The 20,656-nt window shown below is 44.8% G+C and overlaps 2 protein-coding genes and 1 long non-coding RNA gene across 15 annotated transcripts in view; 1 reads left to right on the top strand and 2 right to left on the bottom strand.

The window, feature by feature from the left end:
* Window positions 1-3,866, bottom strand: part of ANKRD31 (ankyrin repeat domain 31) — a 53,046-nt gene extending 49,180 nt beyond the window's left edge. For 8 of the 12 annotated variants that reach the window (XR_013977140.1, XR_013977141.1, XM_080972206.1 and 5 more), the window contains exon 1: window positions 3,538-3,866. Coding sequence is in view for 7 of the 12 variants with exons in the window: in XM_080972206.1 (XP_080828332.1) it covers window positions 3,538-3,641 (104 nt within the window). In the remaining 5 variants the exon portion in view is untranslated. Of the gene's footprint in view, window positions 1-2,731; window positions 3,018-3,090; window positions 3,196-3,537 lie in introns of those variants that run through there. The other 4 variants (XM_080972214.1, XM_080972208.1, XM_080972213.1 and 1 more) reach the window with 4 other exon arrangements.
* Window positions 3,501-9,250, top strand: LOC308458390. Of its 2 annotated transcripts, XR_013977337.1 has the most exons (3): window positions 3,501-3,621; window positions 3,986-4,277; window positions 8,747-9,250. It is a non-coding gene; the product is annotated as an uncharacterized lncRNA (long non-coding RNA). The 2 variants fall into 2 exon arrangements; XR_013977338.1 differs by lacking the exon at window positions 8,747-9,250 and having other exon boundaries at window positions 3,986-4,289.
* Window positions 9,251-18,458: 9,208 nt separating this feature from the next.
* On the bottom strand, window positions 18,459-19,932 carry LOC308458964 (uncharacterized protein). The gene is made up of 2 exons (XM_080973845.1): window positions 19,812-19,932; window positions 18,459-19,729 (listed from the first exon to the last, which is right to left on the bottom strand). Exon 2 carries the CDS (start codon window positions 19,623-19,625, stop codon window positions 18,552-18,554), a length of 1,074 nt encoding a protein of 357 aa, XP_080829971.1. The 5' UTR covers window positions 19,626-19,729; window positions 19,812-19,932; the 3' UTR covers window positions 18,459-18,551.
* Between the last annotated feature and the right edge of the window lie 724 nt (window positions 19,933-20,656).

The raw sequence follows: 20,656 nt of genomic DNA, 5'->3' as shown, positions 1-20,656 counted from the left end.
CTGGGCAAGTGAGATGTTTCCCAACATATCAGAGACAGCAATGATGGGAAATACCCATAATCATAGGAGCCAACTCCTTGGGGTCGATGTCCCTTTGCTCCTCGCAATAAAATATTGGGAGGGCTGCCCCACGTTGATGGACATTGGCATTCAAATGGTATGCATGTGCCACATATTATGATCAATTATGCAGGGCGGGGCTTACCTGCCCCCCCCCCAATATTTTATTCAAGTTGGCACCCCTACCCCTAATCAGGTGAGCAGGCATTCCAGCAGGCATCACATATGTATTGCTCTGCTCACATGATACATGTTGGTGGTGGTAGCAGCTATGGTGCCGCTGTTGCTTTACAGCATTTGAGTGGGAAGTGAAAAGACACCAGGTGGAGCAGTGAGCAAGCAGCACCAAAGTGTTGGAGGAAAGAGCTGCATGTGCCCCACATACTGCTCTGCACTCCCTATTGTAGCCTGCTGTCTTGTAGTGCAGTAAAACACGCACCTTGTTAGTTCATAATAAAGTAAGATTGAACTGCCTATCAATTGGTTTCTGCATGTAGAATGCAGAGGGCACTATCTTTAGCATTTGCCTCAAGAAGCAAGTTGCCTTGGGTTGGTCCTGATTAGGTGATCAAAGTAAAAAAAATCTAATTAAAATATTTTAATAATGAACCAATCTATGAATATGTGAATTTTAACACATATAGTAGCTCTGTTGATTACAGTGTGCTGCTGATAATGCCATGGTTGAAGGTTTGATCCCCATAAGGCACATCTGAATGTTCCTGCATTGCAGGGAGTTGGACTAGATGATCCTAAGGGTCCCTTGCAACTCTATGAATTTATGATTCAAGTCTATGATTCAAGGTATGCTATATTTATCATAGAACTATGCTATATTTATCCTAATAGCAGAATTTGGTCAAAATAAAGTTCTGCTGGATCTGGATTTGACATTAATAAACTAAATCTAGCTCAATATTCAAATAATGGATCAATGCCACTTCTAAATGGAATTATGACTCAGTTTTTTACATAAGAACAAACAAAGGTCCACCTGCACACTGTCTTCAAACTCTGATATTTCCAAGAGTGTAATTTAATGAAAGGACATGCATAGATACAGTACCTAAACCAGGACAGCAGGCACTAGTCTACACAATTCCATGTTTTACAAGGCATACAGAAATGAAATATATATCTTTTCATGCAAAGCAGCAAATTTATTTGTTTGTTTCATATTTGCATGAAGTACATAACTTGTTTCTTTTTAAAAAAATGATGACCCCCCAGTGGTGCAATGGGTCAGTGCATCTGGCTGTTAACAAGAAAGTTGGTGGTTCAAGTCCACCCAGAGACGGGTGTGGGCAGGGTTTCTATATTGCAGGGGGTTGGACTAGATAACCCTCAGGTCCTTTCCAACTCTACAATTCTATGATTCTATGAAAATGGATAACATAGTTAATTACATTCCTCAGTTAACATAATCCAACATTCTTCAGTAACCACACCCTCAGGATTAGTAAAATTCATACTTATGTAACTGTTCTCACTATCCTATGCAAATATGTACTTCTTTAAAATAACCTGGAACATTCTCACATAAGTTACACTTAAAAATAAAACAAAAATTCCACCCCTTTACTACTTGTGCACAAACTAAAAGGTAATTTAGTTATTAATTGCCATTCACTGATATTCTTAAAATACCACTATCCTAGTCTGAATCCCAGGAATCCTTGTTTGAAGAAAGCTCTTGTTTTTGAAATTATCATTTGGATATCTGACTGGATGCATTTTGCATTCTACCTCAGGAGATTGGGAATGTAAGCAGACAACACAGGATAAAGAATTTCTTCTATGTAACTGACAAACGGAAAATCATAAGTCCTTCATATTTTTTCTCTACTTTTTTCTTCTTCTTATACAGTGGTACCTTGGGTTACATACGCTTCAGGTTACACACTCCGCTAACCTAGAAATAGTGCTTCAGGTTAAGAACTTTGCTTCAGGATAAGAACAGAAATCGGGCTCCAGCAGCACGGCGGCAGCAGGAGGCTCCATTAGCTAAAGTGGTGCTTCAGGTTAAGAACAGTTTCAGGTTAAGTACGGACCTCCGGAATGAATTAAGTACTTAACCCGAGGTACCACTGTATACGTCTCTTCTTTTTTCTTCTCTCTCCCTCTCTTTACTATGATGTTCTCTGCTCTGGGCTGTTATTGGGGTTCAGGATTACACACACTTGAAGATTATGGATGGGTGGAAGGACCCTGGATAAGAGCCAGGGAAGGGAAGACCTCCCAGGGTGAGTGACTGGAAGAAGACAGGAAAGCTCCCAGGTGAGAGCTGGGAGGGTCCACTATTTTTTGTGTGAGATAAGGGTTAAGAGCAATGATTTTTTCCCTAGATAAATAGGTGCTGGTACTCGCCATGAAGATATTACAATAAGTGCCACACAACTAAAAAAGAGGTGCTGGTACTGTGTACCCTTGCGCACCCCCTGAAAAAAGCACTGGTTAAGAGTCAGGACTCTGCATTTTCTTTTCTCTTTGTTTTTATCTAGGTTCATTCCTTTTGTTTTATTGTATCACAAAAAAAGTTTTAATAAAATCTTACGGGGGGGGAAAGAAAGAAAACTATGTTCCTGTTTCTTCAGAACCAAATATTTGTATATCATTTACTTATTTATTTAAAAGGGAGGATATGCTGGGTTTACTCCTGCCAAGAACTTACCGGTAGCTAGACTGATATGAAAGTTTTAAGGAAATGTGGTATTTAGAGCACATTTCCACTGCAGTAAAGGTAAGAGAGAGGTTAGTAGCTCAGGCCTTGCCAAAAACCTCTGAGATTCTGCCACCCCATATAGATTCAGGAGCTTGATAAAGAAGCCCTGTTCACAAGACATACTGTTATTTGTGAAATAGTGACGTGTGGTGTTGGGAGAGGGATTGCACCGGCTGCCTGTGCCCCCAACACCATTGATCTCACAAACCCTTTCCTGCTTTTGTATTCGTTAACTGAACTTGAGGAGGCAAGGATTGCAAGACACACCTTCAGCGAACCTTAACTGCCATTTTTACAGTGAACCCTACCTGAACCGTTTGTCTGAAGACTATGTTTCCAAATAGGGGACCTTAAAAAAGCACATTTAAATCCCACGGGTGGTTGGTTGTATGCTTAGGATCGTAAGCGACTTTCGTTTTCAGTTTGGGGCGTTATGTGGAGGAGAGAGTAGGCAGTCATTTAGCACGGTTATATGGGCGGAAGGGCCACACACACCATTAATTTTACCATGCATCTGAATGAGTAACAGAAGCAACTGGCATATCCTGGTCAACGGGAGGCCTTTATTACAGGACCAACTGTAATCCTATACCAGATGAGCAAGCCCCACTGAACTCAGAGCGGCTTACTTCTGAGTAGCCACACGCCCTTTGCCAGTATTCAAACACTTAGCAGTCGGCCCCAGAGGGTGACTTGTGACGCCTCTGTGAAGTGTTAGCACAACTAATTGTAACGTGTGTGTGTGTGTTTGTCACCTCCTGGCGAGCAGCTCCTCTTCGTCCCCGTCGCTCTCAGGGACGGAGCCCTCCACTATCGTCTCATCGCTGTCGGTCTCGCAGGTGCCGCCTCCCTCCGACATGGCTGCTACTTACGCCCCTCACCTCCCCCAACTCCCTCTCAGGGACTTTTGCTCTTTGCCCGAAGCCAATTCCCCCTCCTTGCAAACGACCACAGGGCCCCCGGCCCAACCGAAAGCCGCCTTCTCCTCAGGCAACACTTCCTGCCCCTCGAGACTCTCTGAGGGGAGGCCCGGTGCATTTCGGGGGTCGTAGTCCTCCGCGCAAGATCCTGGTCCCTGACTGAGGCAAGGAGCGTGTCTCGTGCGGGCATTGGGGGGGGGGGCGGTGAGGGTGTCAAGCGAAAGGGCATCCGAAAACACGTATTTATTTAGTTACTTTACGTGTCGTTGTTGCTGTTTTCCAGAGCACCTTACAGGAGGAAAGGACTTGGGATGATGATGATTTTATACCCCACTCATCTGGCTGAGTTTGCCCAGTCACTCTGCTCGGCTCCCAAAAGACTATTAAAAACACGATAAAGAGGTAGCTGTGCAAGGCGGCCGCTTATAACGAAAACAAATAAATTACAAACGAGTAAGAGACGAGAAAGTGCTACCCATTAGCTGGGCAGAACACGGGGACGATTGCCAGCCGAGAGAGATCACTTGGCAAGATTTCTGAATCTTAACTTCCGCTGCTGAAATACAATTAAAAAGGTATGCATTTAATAGGGAGTTAAATGCGTTCAGGGACACAGGGCTGATTTGCAGGTAAACTGGATGTAGGCCAGTACCTTGTATTTTAATTTCAAAAAAATCACTTCCACGCTTTCCTTTTCATCTTCTGTTCCCTGCGCATCAAACGTTGCCACAGTTTTGGAGCATAGCTTCTGTTCCTTGAACAGCTACATGACCTAAACAGGCAAAGCCTTTCCCCCCACATCCCTCTTATTTATGCCCTGAAATCATTCCCCTGCTCAGTTTCTGCATAAAAGCACAGAAGCTTTTTTATTCATAACTTTGCTGTAGCTACGGCAAACTGGTTATGTGAAGAGATGGTTTATGAATCATAAGTCATCTCTTCATGTGCCATGCATTTTTTTGAGAAAATGCAGTCAACAGCTTATATTTGCCGTAGCTGATTCACGCCACTGGTTTACCACACCTCAATTCAGTATGGGTGGATTACTGAAAAAGAAACCCAGAAACAGATTGTGTGCATTGGCCTAATGTCAGATTTTATTGCTAGAATCTGGATGCATAACAAAATACTTTGGACTTCAAGCATTTACCCTAATCCACTTAACCTGGAGCAATCATCATTTGTATTATTTGTAAAATATTTTATTTTCTTCAGTATAAAAAACAAATATACATGCAAACTTGTAGAAAAGTCCTTGCCTGGTAACCACACATGGACTTCCCTAGTATACTGTATGCAGATTGTGAACTTCAGCTTCCCTCAGGTTAACTCAGGGCTTTCTTTTTCCTACATTTGTTCCAGCTATATATATAAATTAAAATAAAACCAGTTCCACACCTATAATCATCTCCCTGCCTTTAGATACTCTAGAGCACTTGGAAGGCAGAAACTTAGAAGGTGGAGCCTTTAGTGGCATGGAAATTAGACTAATTTTCTGTCTGCCAAACAACTATCAAACTGTTTGTTGCTGTTGTTTAGTCGTGTCCGACTCTTCGTGGACCAGAGCACGCCAGGCACTCCTGTCTTACACAGCCTCCCGCAGTTTGGTCAAACTCATGCTGGTAGCTTCGAGAACACTGTCCAACTATCTCGTCCTCTGTCGTCCCCTTCTCCTTGTGCCCTCCATCTTTCCCAACATCAGGGTCTTTTCCAGGGAGTCGTCTCTTCTCACGTAGTGGCCAAAGTATTGGAGCCTCAGCTTCACGATCTGTCCTTCCAGTGAGCACTCAGGGCTGATTTCCTTAAGAATGAATAGGTTTGATCTTCTTGCAGTCCATGGGACTCTCAAGAGTCTCCTCCAGCACACCCTACCAAACCAAAAAAAATCTCAAAACCAAAACGTTGGCAAAATGTTGAGCTCCATTTGAAATATTAGTTCTGTCCTAAGTACCGTATTTTTTGCTCTATAAGACTCACTTTTTCCCTCCTAAAAAGTAAGGGGAAATGTGTGTGCGTCTTATGAAGCAAATGCAGGCTGCGCAGCTATCCCAGAAACCAGAACAGCAAGAGGGATTGCTGCTTTCACTGCGCAGCGATCCCTCTTGCTGTTCTGGCTTCTGAGATTCAGAATATTTTTTTTATTGTTTTCCTCCTCCAAAAACTAGGTGTGTCTTGTGGTCTGGTGCGTCTTATAGAGCGAAAAATACGGTATTTCTTCAAATGGTTGAAATGATTTCAACTCTAGCAGCACAATTCAAGTTTTCTCAAAATACTCTGTGACAGAGAACATACAATCAAATCCCGCAGGTGCAATGCAATTTCTGTCGGGTTGTTTTTTTTTAAATTAACCATATTTAAGTATGACCACTGTGGCCAGAGGAAATAGCTTCTCTGACTGCCTTTCACCACCCAGGCTAGAGGGTTTTACCCTGTTTCTGTATCTTCAGATCTGCCTTTTATTGTGCTTTGTTGAACTACTTTGAGTGTAATGTATACGGAAAAGTGGCATACAACTACTAAGCAAGCTGCAGTCTTAAGCACACTTACCTGGGAGTCAGTCCCTTGAATTCAATAGGACTTATTTCTGTGACAGACATGACTAGGATTGCACTATTATTTATTTCCTTAAACAAAGCCCAAGTAACTACCATTTTGAGGTCACAGGGTAGGTTACAACAATTTTAAAATGCAGTAGTAAAATCAGTTAACACTGTTGGTAACTACTCTGTTTTTCTATAGGTGCTATATAATTATAATAATTGCTATTTGATTACAATTCTATTTCATTACCATGTTATTATTATATTTATATGTCACAATAGTGACACAGCAGATGTGTGAATAATTTGCAGTATGTGTGTACTACAGAATGGCTTGCTGAAAAATATTTGGGAGGCATTGACCCCCTCACTAAGTAGCATACTATAGTGGCATGTTCTGAAATGACAATCCTCATAGCCACATCCTTCTGAGTCTACATGGAGAGAGCCATGAGTCTACGTGGAGAGCCAGTGTGGTGTAGTGGTTAAGAGCGGTAGTCTCCTAATCTGGGGAACTGGGTTCGCGTCTCCGCTCCTCCACATGCAGCTGCTGGGTGACCTTGGGCCAGTCACACTTCTTTGAAGTCTCTCAGCCCCACTCACCTCACAGAGTGTTTGTTGTGGGGGAGGAAGGGAAAGGAGAATGTTAGCCGCTTTGAGACTCCTGAAGGGGAGTGAAAGGCGGGATATCAAATCCAAACTCTTCTTCTTCTTCTTCTTCTTCTTCTTCTTCTTCTACATAACAAAAATGAAGTTTTGACCAATGTAGACTATGGTTTCAATACTAAGCCACCTTTTCTCTCCCCTGACCCCCAGCCTAAGACTGCATGCAAAAGGTTGCTTAATATTGTGTAACATTTTGATCAGAATGAAGGCATTTTGGAATTTCTCAAAATAAAAGTAGCAGCACCTTTTTCTTCTTAGCTTACAGGTATTTGGTGGGTTTCTGTCTGAGAAAAACTTGCTTATTTGACATGCAAAATATTGGCACAATGCACCCCAGGAAATCAGTGTCAGTGCTTCATCCCTGCTCCACTGCACTGCTGTATAAAAACTTCAAGCTGCAAATGATAAAGGAAACAACTGACACAGAGGGCAGCTATATCAGAGGCATAGTGGGGGGCGGCACTTAACAAGGGGCCTACAGAGCACTCTCCTGGGAGTGATGAGGTGGCTCAGGCATCTACAGGCTCTGAGTCTGCGCTGTTCGAAAGAGGCATCCACCCGTTGCCTCCCTCTCAGCTGCCCTACAGCTGATGTGGAGGTGGCAAGTAGACTCCCTGAAGGCTGTATGCTGCTCGAAAAAGCAACGCGGAACTGCAGGGTGCCAGAGCGGAACGCGGCTTGGACACTGGGATTCTAGCATGCCTGCCCCGCCCTGTGGGCACCTCACCCTGGGGCGCCTCACCCCACCCCCACGGGCGCCCTGCCCCACCCCCACGCACACCCTGCACCCCAGGTGCCCAAGTGGCTAGCTACACAAGTACAGTGGTACCTCGGGTTACAAACGCTTCCGGTTACAAACGCTTCAGGTTACAGACTCCGCTAACCCAGAAGTAGTACCTCGGGTTAAGAACTTTACTTCAGGATGAGAACAGAAATCGTGCGGCAGCGGGAGGCTAAAGTGGTGCTTCAGGTTAAGAACAGTTTCAGGTTAAGAACGGAGCTCCAGAATGAATTAAGTTCTTAACCAGAGGTACCACTATATTACAAGTGAAATTAGGTCCACTTCCCATGTCCCCAACTAATATTTGTGGTCCTTAATAGCAAATGCTCTTCTGTCTTTCACATCTGTTTTCAATAATGATCAATTCTGTTGTGTGTAACTAGAGAAGTATGCTTGAAAGTGATTGGTCGAGAGAAGGGCTGTAGCTCAGTGGGTAGAGCATTTGCTTTGCCTGCAGAAGGCCCCGGGTTCAATTCCTGACAGCATCTCCAGGTGGGGCTGGGGAAGAGAGTCCCTGCATGAAAGCTTGGAGAGCCATTGCTGCCAGTTAGTGTAGAGTCTAGACGATACTGAGCAAGACGGACCCAATGGTCTGATTCAGTATAAGGCAGCTCCCTATGCCCCTGCTTGAAAGATAGTATCCAACAGAGTTAGAACAGATGTAAGTTAGTCATTCCCATTATTTTTATTATTATTAATGGGTGTATTCGGAGAAGGACTAAGAGTATGTTGTCACCCTGGGCTCCCTTGGGAGGAAGGGCAAGACACGTATGCACTAGAATTTGAAACACACAGGACTTATTTTCCCACAGGCTGCTTTGGTACATGGTGCTTCGCAATTGTACATACCTTCATATGATAATGTTGCCTGAAGTAAGAGTTACCTATCTGTGCAGTCTATTAATTAGTCCATTAATTAGTGTGTCCATGCCCCCAAGCACTGGTGGAAACAATGTAACACCTACCTGCACACACATGCACGCATACAGTTCCTCGCTTTTAAAATATTTTTTCACACTTTTTTTTTTAATATAGTGGAAGTCTGGTAGGAATATAGTGGCAGTCTGGTAGGAGATGAGGAATGGTACAGCATCACTTGGTGACCTATAGGACACTCTCTGTGGCAACAGCAAACCCTTGAGAAGCGCATTCTCAGCACAAAATGGATTAAAACAGCCCCTGCAGAATGCACTTTGGATGACGTAGGGATGATGTCATGTGTACAGCACCCACAAAAGTGTTTGTATCCAGCACTGAATGCAAATGATCACACAGTGTATACACACCCAAGCACTGGATACATCCCAATTTAGCTAGATTTAAAGAGCAAAACATCAACCCAGCCATTGCTTTCTTCCCTTAGCAAGTGTGCTTGGGATCAAATTTCAATTAGGACCAGGGCAGGGTTACACACCTGATTTGACACGAGTTAATCCTAATGTGGCATGGGCTCTTCTTTGCAGGTTATTTAATTTTTAAAGCTTTGCAGTGACAAACTTAAGCAAGTCTTGAAAGATATGTGGAAGGTGGAGTTGTAGCACTACAAAGCATGCTCGTGTGTGTGTGTGTGTGTGTGTGTGTGTACACACACACACACAGTGCTTTTTTCTAAAAAAATGTTTAAGGGTATTCTCATTTTCCTACTCACATTGAAATACTGCCCCTCAGTGAGGCCAAACTTAGATTCACAACATATTTAGGGGTATGCGTACCCTTGCGTCTCCTCTGGAAAAAAAAGTATGTGTGTGTGTTCATTTAAACAACCGTAAAATATCAATGACTTCCCTTCTCTTTCCATGGTTCAGTTTGCATAGCATAAATCCCTGCATATTTTATATAAACTAAACCACTCCGTATTCCATTATTACATCCATCAAAACTTATTTACACTGTTGAATTTAACTGAATGCCGCCAACGTTTTCAAGTGTACACAATTTTCCCTAATATATTCAATAAACACTTTACAATCTTCTTTAAATGTATGTTCTTCTTGTTCTCCTGTTCTATAAGTTAGGTCTGCCAGCTGCGCATATTACATCAGTTTAAGTTGCCATTCTTGTTTAGTTGAGACCTTGCTCATTTTCCATTTTTGGGCTAACAAAACACGGGCTGCAGTAATGGCATGCATAAATAACCTTTTCTGACACCTGGGAATTTCCATCTGAATTATCCCCAACAGAAAGGACTCTGTTGTTGTTGTTTTTTTGAAAAAGTGCTTTTAAACATTTTTTCCCAGTTCATTATAAATTATTTCCCAGTACTCTTTTACCCTTTTACAAAGCATGTTCCCTGTTAAGTTGTGGGTGAACACATCAGACGACACAGCGATTCTTCAAACAGCTCTTCTTTATTCAGATGCCAGAACAGAACTGAACTGAAGGGCTCAGTCAGCCTGCTTATATAGAGCTCCAGTACCTTGTTACTGTAACAACTTTCTAAAACTATCCAATCACTGAACGTCACTTTCGATCCTTCATTTGCATAACTATCTACAATATCCATCCATCTACAGTATCCATCCAATCACTGAATGTCACTTTCGATCCTTCATTTGCATAACTATCTACAGTATCCCCCTGCTAGCCCAGGGTGAGAACTTCAGTACGTAACACCTCTCCCCACCGAGATAAGGCGTTAGTTACAATCGTAATGGTTTCCTTATATACAGCACTACACGTAATGGTTCAATTAGGCACAAAAGCATATCGGTTACATTTCACATATTTCCACATACTTAGACCAACAGTATTACATGTCCAACAACATAGTCCTTTAAATAAGTTGGGCGCTTGGAAACTCTGCCAGACTGCCGGGAAGCGGTACCCCGGTCCAGTGGGCTGCCCGATTCTTGCTGAGGCTGTGGCGCGACACTAGGTGGCGTTGAAACCAAGTCCCCTGGATCCACTGCTGTGGGTGGAACCTCCGCAAGTAGAGTTGGCGGAATGTCAGGCACAGCAGTGGTCTGAGTCTGTGGGAAGTCCGGCAGACCCTCTGAAGTGGCTTGGTTTGGCTCCATGCCCGCAGTCTGCGAGAGAGGTGTAGGTGGAGCCTCACCATCTGTAAGTGTCTGTTCCAGAGCCACGAGCGCAGTTAGGGGCAGCATGGTAGTGTCCAAGTCCCCAACCCTGCGCCTAAGCTGGTCTATGTGCCGGCGCCACAAACGTCCGTCTTCGAGTGCCCCCTGGTACGAGCGAGGTCCAGTGACTCCCACTACTGTGGGAATGTCCCCCACAAAGTTCCGGGCAAAGACCTGGTTTCCTGGAACAAATGACCGTGGCGCATTGGCACAGCCTGGGGGTTCAGCCATGGCAAAGTCCTTCATTTGCATAACTATCTACAGTATCCCCCTGCTGGCCCAGGGTGAGAACTTCAGTACATAACATTCCCACCCCCCACCCCAATGCTCATCTGTGTGGGCTGACATGTCCTTGCCATCCTAGTTACAGCAGCAGAACTTGCAAGTGGACCTTTGTGACTCAAGCCCTGAGGAAAGACATTTGTAAGGGGTTCTGGAAAGACATTGATCTGCACTCTTATTGCTGTTAGTAATGGCTGTTTGTGTAAAGTTCCCTTTTCTCAGAGTTCCCATCAACAAGCTCTCACTTGTTTGCTTTAGAGGCAGGAGTGGAGAACTTTGGACTCCCGTTTCCAATGGCCAGTGGTAATGGGAGTTGCAGTCTACCAACACATGGAGGGCCCCTGTTCTAGAGACATCATTGTGCCTAGTGCTTTCTAAACACAAGCGGTCAGGTCCATGCCCTGAGGGGTCAACACAAGGAGCAAAATGGAGCTAGAGTTCACAAGGAAATAAAATGTGAAATGCGAACACCTTGATATGAGATAGGTGTTTCCAGACTGTGGCAACTGTATGGCTATCTGCCACGAATGGCTATAGAATTGAGTCCTCTGCCTGCGGGCTTGGAAAGTCAAAATGAGTAGGTGGTGCGGGACAATGCCCATGGGTCTGTCTCCCTTCCCCCAAACCTGAGGTCCAAGCCTGAAGTGGGCTTGTATGCATGTTCACAAGCTTCCCTTTGAGCAGGAACTTTGATTGCCTTGTGTTCCTGATCAGGGGAGGCTTGTAATCATGTTCAGGTGAACAGACTTACAACCCCTCTTCAGACCTTTCTACTTATTTCTAACATTACATTTGTAGACTGACCTTCATCCGTACATCTCAGGGCAGTTCACAGCATAAAAATGGAATATAAAAACACAAAATACATAATAAAAACAAGACCCCCCCCACACAAACCAATAAGATGGGTCTGGCATGCATAGCCTCACATCATCACAGTGCCCCCCCCCCCATTTAACACCTGAAGAGGTCTTTAGTCATTATCCTATTATCCTCTTTTGAAGCTATGGGGACAGTGAGGAAGAAGATGGGGTTAGTCGTCGGATGCTTCAACTCGAATTTTAAAATGCAAACAACCTCTTGCTAACATAACATTATGGTTATTTTGAGGGTAGGAGGCACTTCTGAGCAGACAGGATTTTTGCACATTCACACCAGTGGTGTCACACCAATATAACTTCCAGATGGCCTGTTTAACAAGCATTCATCTGAGCGATTAGACGGTACTGACACTTTAATTAGCATTTTTTATTTAATATTGATTAGATGACTTTGTGTGAAGCAAATGTTCTCCCACACTTTCCAGTGCATTTCCTCCACCACTTTCCTTATTGCAAAAGGTCTGATGGGTGGGGATGGGACAGGTGTGTTCTGCAAGAGCTCCAAGTCAGCTTTAATTGTGCAGCCTGAATTTACCAAACCAAGAGCCTTTGTGTTCCATCAGTGCAAAGAGATTTAGCAAGTGATTTGGTCTTTGTCCACCAGGTGTAACTGTAGGATAGTATTGCAAGGTGAGTCCAACATCAGATGCTTGATGTAAAGAAACCGAGAAAAATAGCATTAACCTCAGAAAGAACTGGCCACATGCAGTTTCAGGGCACCAGCAACAATTATTATTATTGTAGGTGTATGCAGCAATAAGACATGGATGTAATTAAAGTATGTTGTAGTAGGCCTCCTCTCACTTCAGAAATTGTTTAGCAATGCTCCTCCATTATTGCCACCACACAAGCGTTGCTTAACTCCAACTTACTTCCTGCTGCAATTGATATTTAAGGGAATTCAGTAATTGTATCGGCATGTGGATGACAGGCATACTTTGTTCAGTGACTATACCTGGAACTCAACTAACACAGAAAATGAGGAAGTTTAATTTTGCCCTGGTGTATCCTGGTACTTGCATTTATTCCCCACAAAGTCCACTGCTTACAAATGCCTCTCCACCACTTACAATCATGTGTTTGACAAACTGGGCTCTAGTACGCCAAGCCTTGTGCTATAATAAAATGAGCTGGTCTTTAAAGTGCCACAAGGCTTTTTGTTTTTTTGTTTTTTTACTGCAACGGATTGATAAACTACCCTTCTAGAAATGGGTAGACATGAGGGAAGGAGTCAGAATGGGTGGCCTGAGGGAAGATTGCAGTTGTCTTGGCAAGAGATCATCAGCGAGCCAATGGGCAACATGTTTTGCAATGTGTAAAGAGGATATGGAACATGACTGAATACCTGGAACAAAGGAGACAGTAATAGCAGGTAATCAAGAGATCAATGGCAAGCAACAGTGGACACCTTTGGTACAGTTGGGTGTGTTGATTACAACATATATTTCTCTTCTGCAAATTATAGGGTTGTTGTTGTTGTTGCTGCTGCTGCTGCTTCTTAAGCATTCAATCGGTAAAGATAAAGGACCCCTGGACAGTTAAGTCCAGTCAAAGGCGACTATGGGGGTGCGGCACTCATCTCGCTTTTAGGTCAAGGGAGCCGGCATCTGTCCACAGACAGCTTTCCAGGTCATGTGGCCAGCATGACAAAACCACTTCTGGCACAACGGAAGACCGTGATGGTGTTACCGGGAAATTGGAAGGGGGTGAGAGACCTCCCCCCCCCCCAGCCTTGCCTCTCCACACCACAAGGCAAAGACAAAGAGCCTCTGCTGCACATTATCAAATCTAGCAATTCACTGATAAATGTATCAATGTACTGGCTCAATGTGATAACTTTAGAAATTCATAAGAAATCACATCGTTGTATCAATCTTCTCAGATCCAATGGCATTTAGGACCCAGGGAAGTGATGTTTAAGAGGAAAGATTAGTGAGTCCACCTTAATCCCCAAGATAGATGTACAGTCCTCCGTCCGCAGGGCCTTCCCAAAGATTCATGACCGGTGATATCCTCCAAGAGTCTCAAGACAAAACCATCTAAATCACAATGCCTACCTGCCCCATAGTGGGATGAAACCCAGACAAGACAAAGTGGTGACTTGACTCAGGGACCAAGGAACTGTAAATGCTTTCCTCTGTACAGTGGTACCTCGGGTTACAGACGCTTCAGGTTACAGACTCCGCTAACCCGGAAATAGTACCTCAGGTTAAGAACTTTGCTTCAGGATGAGAACAGAAATCGTGCTCTGGTGGCGCGGCAGCAGTGGGAGGCCCCATTAGCTAAAGTGGTGCTTCAGGTTAAGAACAGTTTTTTTTCTTTTTTAAAAATATTTTAATTAAATTTTCCGTTTTAACAATCCAATCCAATCACATTAAATATTCCAAATTATACAAATACATATTATATAGTCCAAATATTCTGCCAAATTATAAATTTTTATTGGGACTTCCCATGCTTCAAGTTCGGTGGGGCTCTCATCATCTTACCGTATTTTTCGCTCTATAGGACGCACTTTTTCCCCTTCAAAAATGAAGGGGAAATGTGTGTGCGTCCTATGGAGCGAAGAAGTCATAGCCCCGCGACCCTCTCCCAGCTGGAGAGGTGACGCGCGGCTATGGCAGGAGCCTCTTTAGCTGCGCGCCACCACTCCAGCCGGGAGAGCGCGCGCGTGGCTAAAGAAGCCCCCCGCGACCCTCTCCCGGCTTGAGAGGTGACGCACGGCTATGGCAGGAGCTTCTTTAGCTGCGCGCCACCACTCCAGCCGGGAGAGCGCGCGTGGGGCTAAAGAAGCCCCCCACGACCCTCTCCCAGCTGGCTATGGCAGCAGCCTCTTCGCTGCGCGCCTTTCAGCTGCTCCCCACCTGCTCTTGGGGGCTGGTGGTGGGCTTCCCCCCGCCAGCCCCAAAGAGCAGGTCGAAAGGAACCTGAAGCCTGGAGAGCGAGCGGGGTCGGTGCGCACCGACCCCTCTCGCTCTCCAGGCTTCCGAGGTAGCCGCCTTGTTTTAGAGGGGGAAAACAAGAGGGGGGAAATTCTCCCCCTCTCTCCACAGCGCCTCCTGCCGCTTCGCTGAAGGGGCGCTGGGCAGAGAGGGGGAGATTTTTTTTTCCTTGTTCTCCCCCCTCTAAAACAAGGTGCGTCCTATTGTCCGGTGTGTCCTATCGTGCGAAAAATACGGTATATCTCTACTGCCTTGAGTTTCCAATAGTTCCTTTAAATCTTCCTGTTGTTACCCTCCCTTCCTTCTTTCATGCCCTCTGAGTTGTTTCCACAGGTGAGTTGAAGTAAACAATGATATGCTTCTGTGTGAAATTAGTATGCTTGACTCTCCCACTATTGCAGCTGGTAAGCCTATTGTTTGCAGTATATCCTCACATGCTGGTGTTTATGCCAAATCAATCTAAAAGTCCATTTCACCGCTGGCAGACGCCATCTTCTCTCACAGACCGGTTGCATCAAACATTAGCCTTTCCAGGGGAGATTTGCCAAGTCGGACTTGAAATGCAGATATATTAACAAATTAAGAGCTCACCTCCCCCTATGACTATTTATCTCTGCAGCCCGGTCTTTCCAAAGTTTTTTGAAGTCTCTCCAGTGGCTAGCAAGATCCTGCTCCTTTCTAATATCCATATTTGGAGCGTCTTTTATCTTCTTCCAAGCGTTTCAAAAAACAAAAGCTTTAGTTATATAGTATTGTTATTTTCACACAGTTTACTTTTTCCCATTTCACTTGTTATAAAAAATGTAAACAGTTCTTCTGGGGGGGGGGTTGTCAAGTATTGTAATAAATCGTGGTAAAAAAAAAACCTTTACCCCCCTCCTTTTCCATTCCGTTCCAACGTACCGGCTTAGATGTTATTCTTAGATGTTATTCTTTCTTCCTCTCCGTCGCTCTTGGCACCTCAGTGGCTTAATTGGCAGATTAATTTTCCCCTCTTCGCTTGAATCATAGAATCATAGAATCATAGAGTTGGAAGAGACCACAAGGGCCATCGAGTCCAACCTCCTGCCAAGCAGGAAACACCATCAGAGCACTCCTGACATATGGTTGTCAAGCCTCTGCTTAAAGACCTCCAAAGAAGGAGACTCCACCACACTCCTTGGCACGTTCCAGTTTGTCAGTGTCCTTCTTGAACTGTGGTGCCCAGAACTGGACACAGTACTCCAGGTAAGGTCTGACCAGAGCAGAATACAGTGGCACTATTACTTCCCTTGATCTAGATGCTGTACTCCTATTGATGCAGCCCAGAATTGCATTGGCTTTTTTAGCTGCCACGTCACACTGTTGGCTCATGTCAAGTTTGTGGTCAACCAAGACTCCTAGATCCTTTTCACATGTACTGCTCTCAAGCCAGGTGTCACCCATCTTGTATTTGTGCCTCTCATTTTTTTTGCCCAAGTGCAATACTTTACATTTCTCCCTGTTCAAATTCATCTTGTTTGTTTTGGCCCAGTTCTCTAATCTGTCAAGGTCGTTTTGAAGTGTGATCCTGTCCTCTGGGGTGTTAGCCACTCCTCCCAGTTTGGTGTCATCTGCAAATTTGATAAAGATGTTGAATAAGACCGGGCCCAAGACAGAACCCTGTGGCACCCCACTAGTCACTCTTCTCCAGGATGAAGAGGAACCATTGATGAGCACCCTTTGGGTTTGGTCAGTCAGCCAGTTACAAATCCACTGAGTGGTAGCATAGTCAAGACCGCATTTTACCAGCTTCTTTACAAGAATATCATGGGGCACCTTGTCAAATGCCTTGCTGAAATCAAGGTAGGCTACATCCACTGCGTTCCCTTCATCTACCAGGCTTGTAATTCTGTCAAAAAACGAGATCAGGTTAGTCTGACATGACTTATTTTTCAGAAATCCATGCTGACTATTGGTGATCACAACATTCCTTTCTAGGTGCTCACAGACTGTTTGCTTAATGATCTGCTCCAGAATCTTCCCTGGTATTGATGTCAGACTGACTGGGCGGTAATTATTTGGGTCCTCTCTTTTCCCCTTTTTGAAAATAGGGACAACATTTGCCCTCCTCCAGTCTGCTGGGACTTCGCCTGTTCTCCAGGAATTCTCAAAGATGACTGCCACTGGTTCTGAGATCACATCTGCCAGTTCTTTTAATACTCTTGGATGCAGTTCATCTGGCCCTGGAGACTTGAATACATTTAAACTAGCCAAGTATTCTTGTACTATCTCCTTAGTTATTCTGGGCTGTGTTTCCTCTGCTGAATCATTTGCTCCAAATTCTTCAGGTCGGGCATTGTTTTCTTTATCGGAGAAGACTGAGGCAAAGAAGGCATTGAGGAGTTCAGCCCTTTCTGTGTCCCCTGTTTGCATTTCACCATCTTCTCCTCTGAGTGACCCCACTGTTTCTTTGTTCTTCCTTTTGCTACGAACATACCCATAAAAGCCTTTTTTGTTGCTTTTAACCTCTCTAGCAAGCCTGAGTTCATTCTGTGCTTTTCTGACTTTGTGTCTACACGTGCTGGCTATTTGTTTGAATTCCTCTTTGGTGGTTTCCCCCCTTTTCCATTTTTTGTACACATCCTTTTTTAATCTTAACTCAGTTAAAAGTTCTTTAGATAGCCACCCTGGCTTCTTTAGGCACCTTCCATGTTTCCGTCTCATTGGTATTGCCTGACATTGTGCTTTTACTATCTCCCTCTTAACAAACTCCGAGCCATCATGAACTCCCTTTCCTTTTAGTATTACTGTCCATGGGATCTCACCCAGCACTTCCCTAAGTTTTATGAAGTCGGCTTTCTTAAAGTCAATAAATTGAGTCCTAGTATGCTTGGCTGCTCCTTTCCGCTGTATAGTAAGCTTCAGAAGAGCATGATCACCTGCGCCTAATGATCCTTCCACTTCTACCCCACTAACCAGGTCATCAAGATTGGTTAGGACCAGATCTAAAATGGCTGTTCCTCTTGTTGCTTCTCCCACTTTCTGGACAATGAAGTTGTCTGCAAGGCCAGTGAGGAATCTGTTTGACCTTATGCTCTTGGCTGAGTTTGACATCCAACAAATATCCGGGTAATTGAAGTCCCCCATTACTACTATCTCCCTTCCTTTTGCATGCTTGGCCATCTGTTCCAGGAAGGTATCATCTATGTCCTCCGTTTGGCTTGGGGATCTATAGTAAACTCCCACAATGAGGTCACTGTTATTCTTCTCTCCCTTAATTTTGACCCAAATGCTCTCACTTTGGCTTTGAGGTTCTAAATCTTGGATCTCTTCACAGGTATACACATCCCTGACATATAACGCCACTCCTCCTCCTTTTTTGTCTGGTCTGTTTCTCTGAAATAGATTGTATCCCTCCATTATTACATTCCAATCGTGGGACTTATCCCACCAGGTTTCAGTGATGTCTATTATGTCATATTTAGTTTGCTGTACCCAGAGCTCAAGTTCATCTTGTTTATTTCCCATGCTTTGCGCATTAGTGTACAGACATTGAAGTCCATTAATCATTCCCCCATGTCTCTTATTTAAGGATTTTTTCCTCACACCACTAGGTCTGCGTGCTGTTTGCTCCATTTGGTCTATGACATTTGGATGATCATCTTCATCAATTGATAGACTCCTACCTTCAGGAGCACTGTCTCCCTCCCCCACATTAGTCAGTTTAAAGCCCTCCTGATGAGGTTTCTGAGATTTTTGGCAAAAACATTCCTCCCAACCGTTGTGAGGTGCAGCCCATCGCTTGCCAGAAGTCCATCTTCAAGAAACTGCAGTCCGTGATCTAAGAATCCAAACCGTTCCTGTTTACACCATTTGCGAAGCCAGCTGTTCACTTCCACTATTTTTCCCTCTCTCCCTGGGCCACGTCGTTTAACTGGGAGGACAGATGAGATGACAATTTGTGCATTTAATTGCTTCAATTTCCTGCCCAGAGCCTCGTAGTCTCTTTTGATCTTCTGGAGGCTATTGCTTGCAGTGTCATTGGTTCCCACATGAACCAAGAGGAAGGGGTATTTGTCAGTGGGTTTTATGATTCCTTGCAGTCGTTCAGTTACATCTTGGATCTTAGCCCCGGGGAGACAGCACACTTCCTGAGACATCTTGTCAGGCCCACAGATCACTGCTTCTGTTCCCCTCAGTAGGGAATCCCCTATCACCACTACACGCCTCCTCTTGGGTTTGGTCGGGGTTCTTCCGTGAGCTGTCCGTTCCAAGGTCGCCTGCACATTCCCTGAGGACTGACTTTGCTGCTCGTCTTCATATACCTGATCGACTGTAATGAGGGAGAGATCCTCAAATGGAGTCTGCTCTTCGTCCTCCATGCTAGGGGAGAGGACCTCAAAGCGATTGTGTATTTCTAAACAATCAGAGCGAACCCTGGGCCTCCTACTTCTTTGAGTCACGTTTCTCCATATATCTGGCTCCTGTGTTGGTGAACTAGCCTCCTTCTCAGGGGAGTCCCCTGTCTCCTCCTTGGTGGAGACGGTGTGCTCTGTTGCTTCCAAGAAGAGCTCCAGCTCTCTAATTCTTTGGAGCGTAGCTACATGTTCCTCCAGTTGCTGGACTTTGTCTTCTAAGAGGGCAATCAACATGCAATTGCTGCAGGTAAAGCTGCCTGCAACCTTTGGCAAGATGGCAAACATTGCGCAGGAACCGCAGGCGACTGCAGCTGTTCCCTCACCCTCCATCTTGAGAACGTGTCGTTGGGGGTGGCTACAGCGGTCCTCCATCATAAAAAGCGTGAAGACAGGACAAATAACTCCCCCCCAAAAAAAACCTAGGTCTCCCCCAACAAACGTTTGAGACTAGCTCCCCTAAATCTAAAAGATGGATCAAACTCAACAGAAACCCTGCCCCCTCTGACCTTTGCACAGGGAAAGCAGCTAATCAGCCACAAAGAAACACACACACAAGAAAACCCTTTTTGCTCCTTCTTCAGCTGCTGCCCTGCAAGCTCTGATAAGCTCCTCCCACAGCTAATCACCTGCCTCAGCAGAAACCCTGCCCCTCTGACCTTTGCACAGGGAGAGCAGCTAATCAGCCACAAAGAAACACACACACAAGAAAACCCTTTTTTTCTTGTCCAAAACTTATATCCAATTTTTCATCTTAAGAAATGGAACTTGGTGCGCTCGCGGGGACAGTGTCCAGGAGATCCGAACTCCCTCAGGGGCTTTCCATCCAGTGCCCCCTCCTTCTTTACGAACTTGGGGGTGGTTTATCGGGCATCCGCGGATGAGACTGCATCTTCCCTTACACCGGGAAGAATTTGGGAGGCTGATTACTCCCATCTCAGCCTCTAAATTGCCTCGTGGGAGCTGGAGAGATGGTATTGTCGGCCATCTTCCATGGAACCTCAAGCGGAAGTCCCCAAGAACAGTTTCAGGTTAAGAACGGACCTCCAGAATGAATTAAGTTCTTAACCCGAGGTACCACTGTACTGCGAAGGAGTACATGTGAAAGACTATACAGTCGTACCTTGGTTTTTGAACTGCTTAGTTCTCAAACATTTTGGCTCCCGAACAAAGCAAACCCAAAGTGACTGTTCCAGTTTGTGAACTATTTTTGGAAGCTGAACGTCTGACAGGGCTTCCTCGGCTTCCGATTGGCTGCAGGAGCTTCCTGTAGCCAATCAGAAGCTGCGCTTTGGTTTCCGAACGTTTTGGAAGTTGAACGGACTTCCAGAACGGATTCCGTTCGACTTCCAAGGTACAACTGTATTTGATTTGACAGGGGCATGCCTGAATCTCAGGTTCTACCTAAG

Source organism: Podarcis pityusensis (assembly GCF_964106645.2).
Source record: "Podarcis pityusensis genome assembly, chromosome: 11".
NCBI lineage: Eukaryota > Metazoa > Chordata > Lepidosauria > Squamata > Lacertidae > Podarcis > Podarcis pityusensis.
Note: the sequence above shows the minus strand (reverse complement) of the source record. Positions and strands in the feature narration are given on the sequence as shown.

What these genes read in the sequence shown, in the direction of transcription:
- LOC308458964 (XM_080973845.1), bottom strand. Translation starts at nt 19,625, where the DNA reads ATGATGGAGGACCGCTGTAGCCACCCCCAACGACACGTTCTCAAGATG.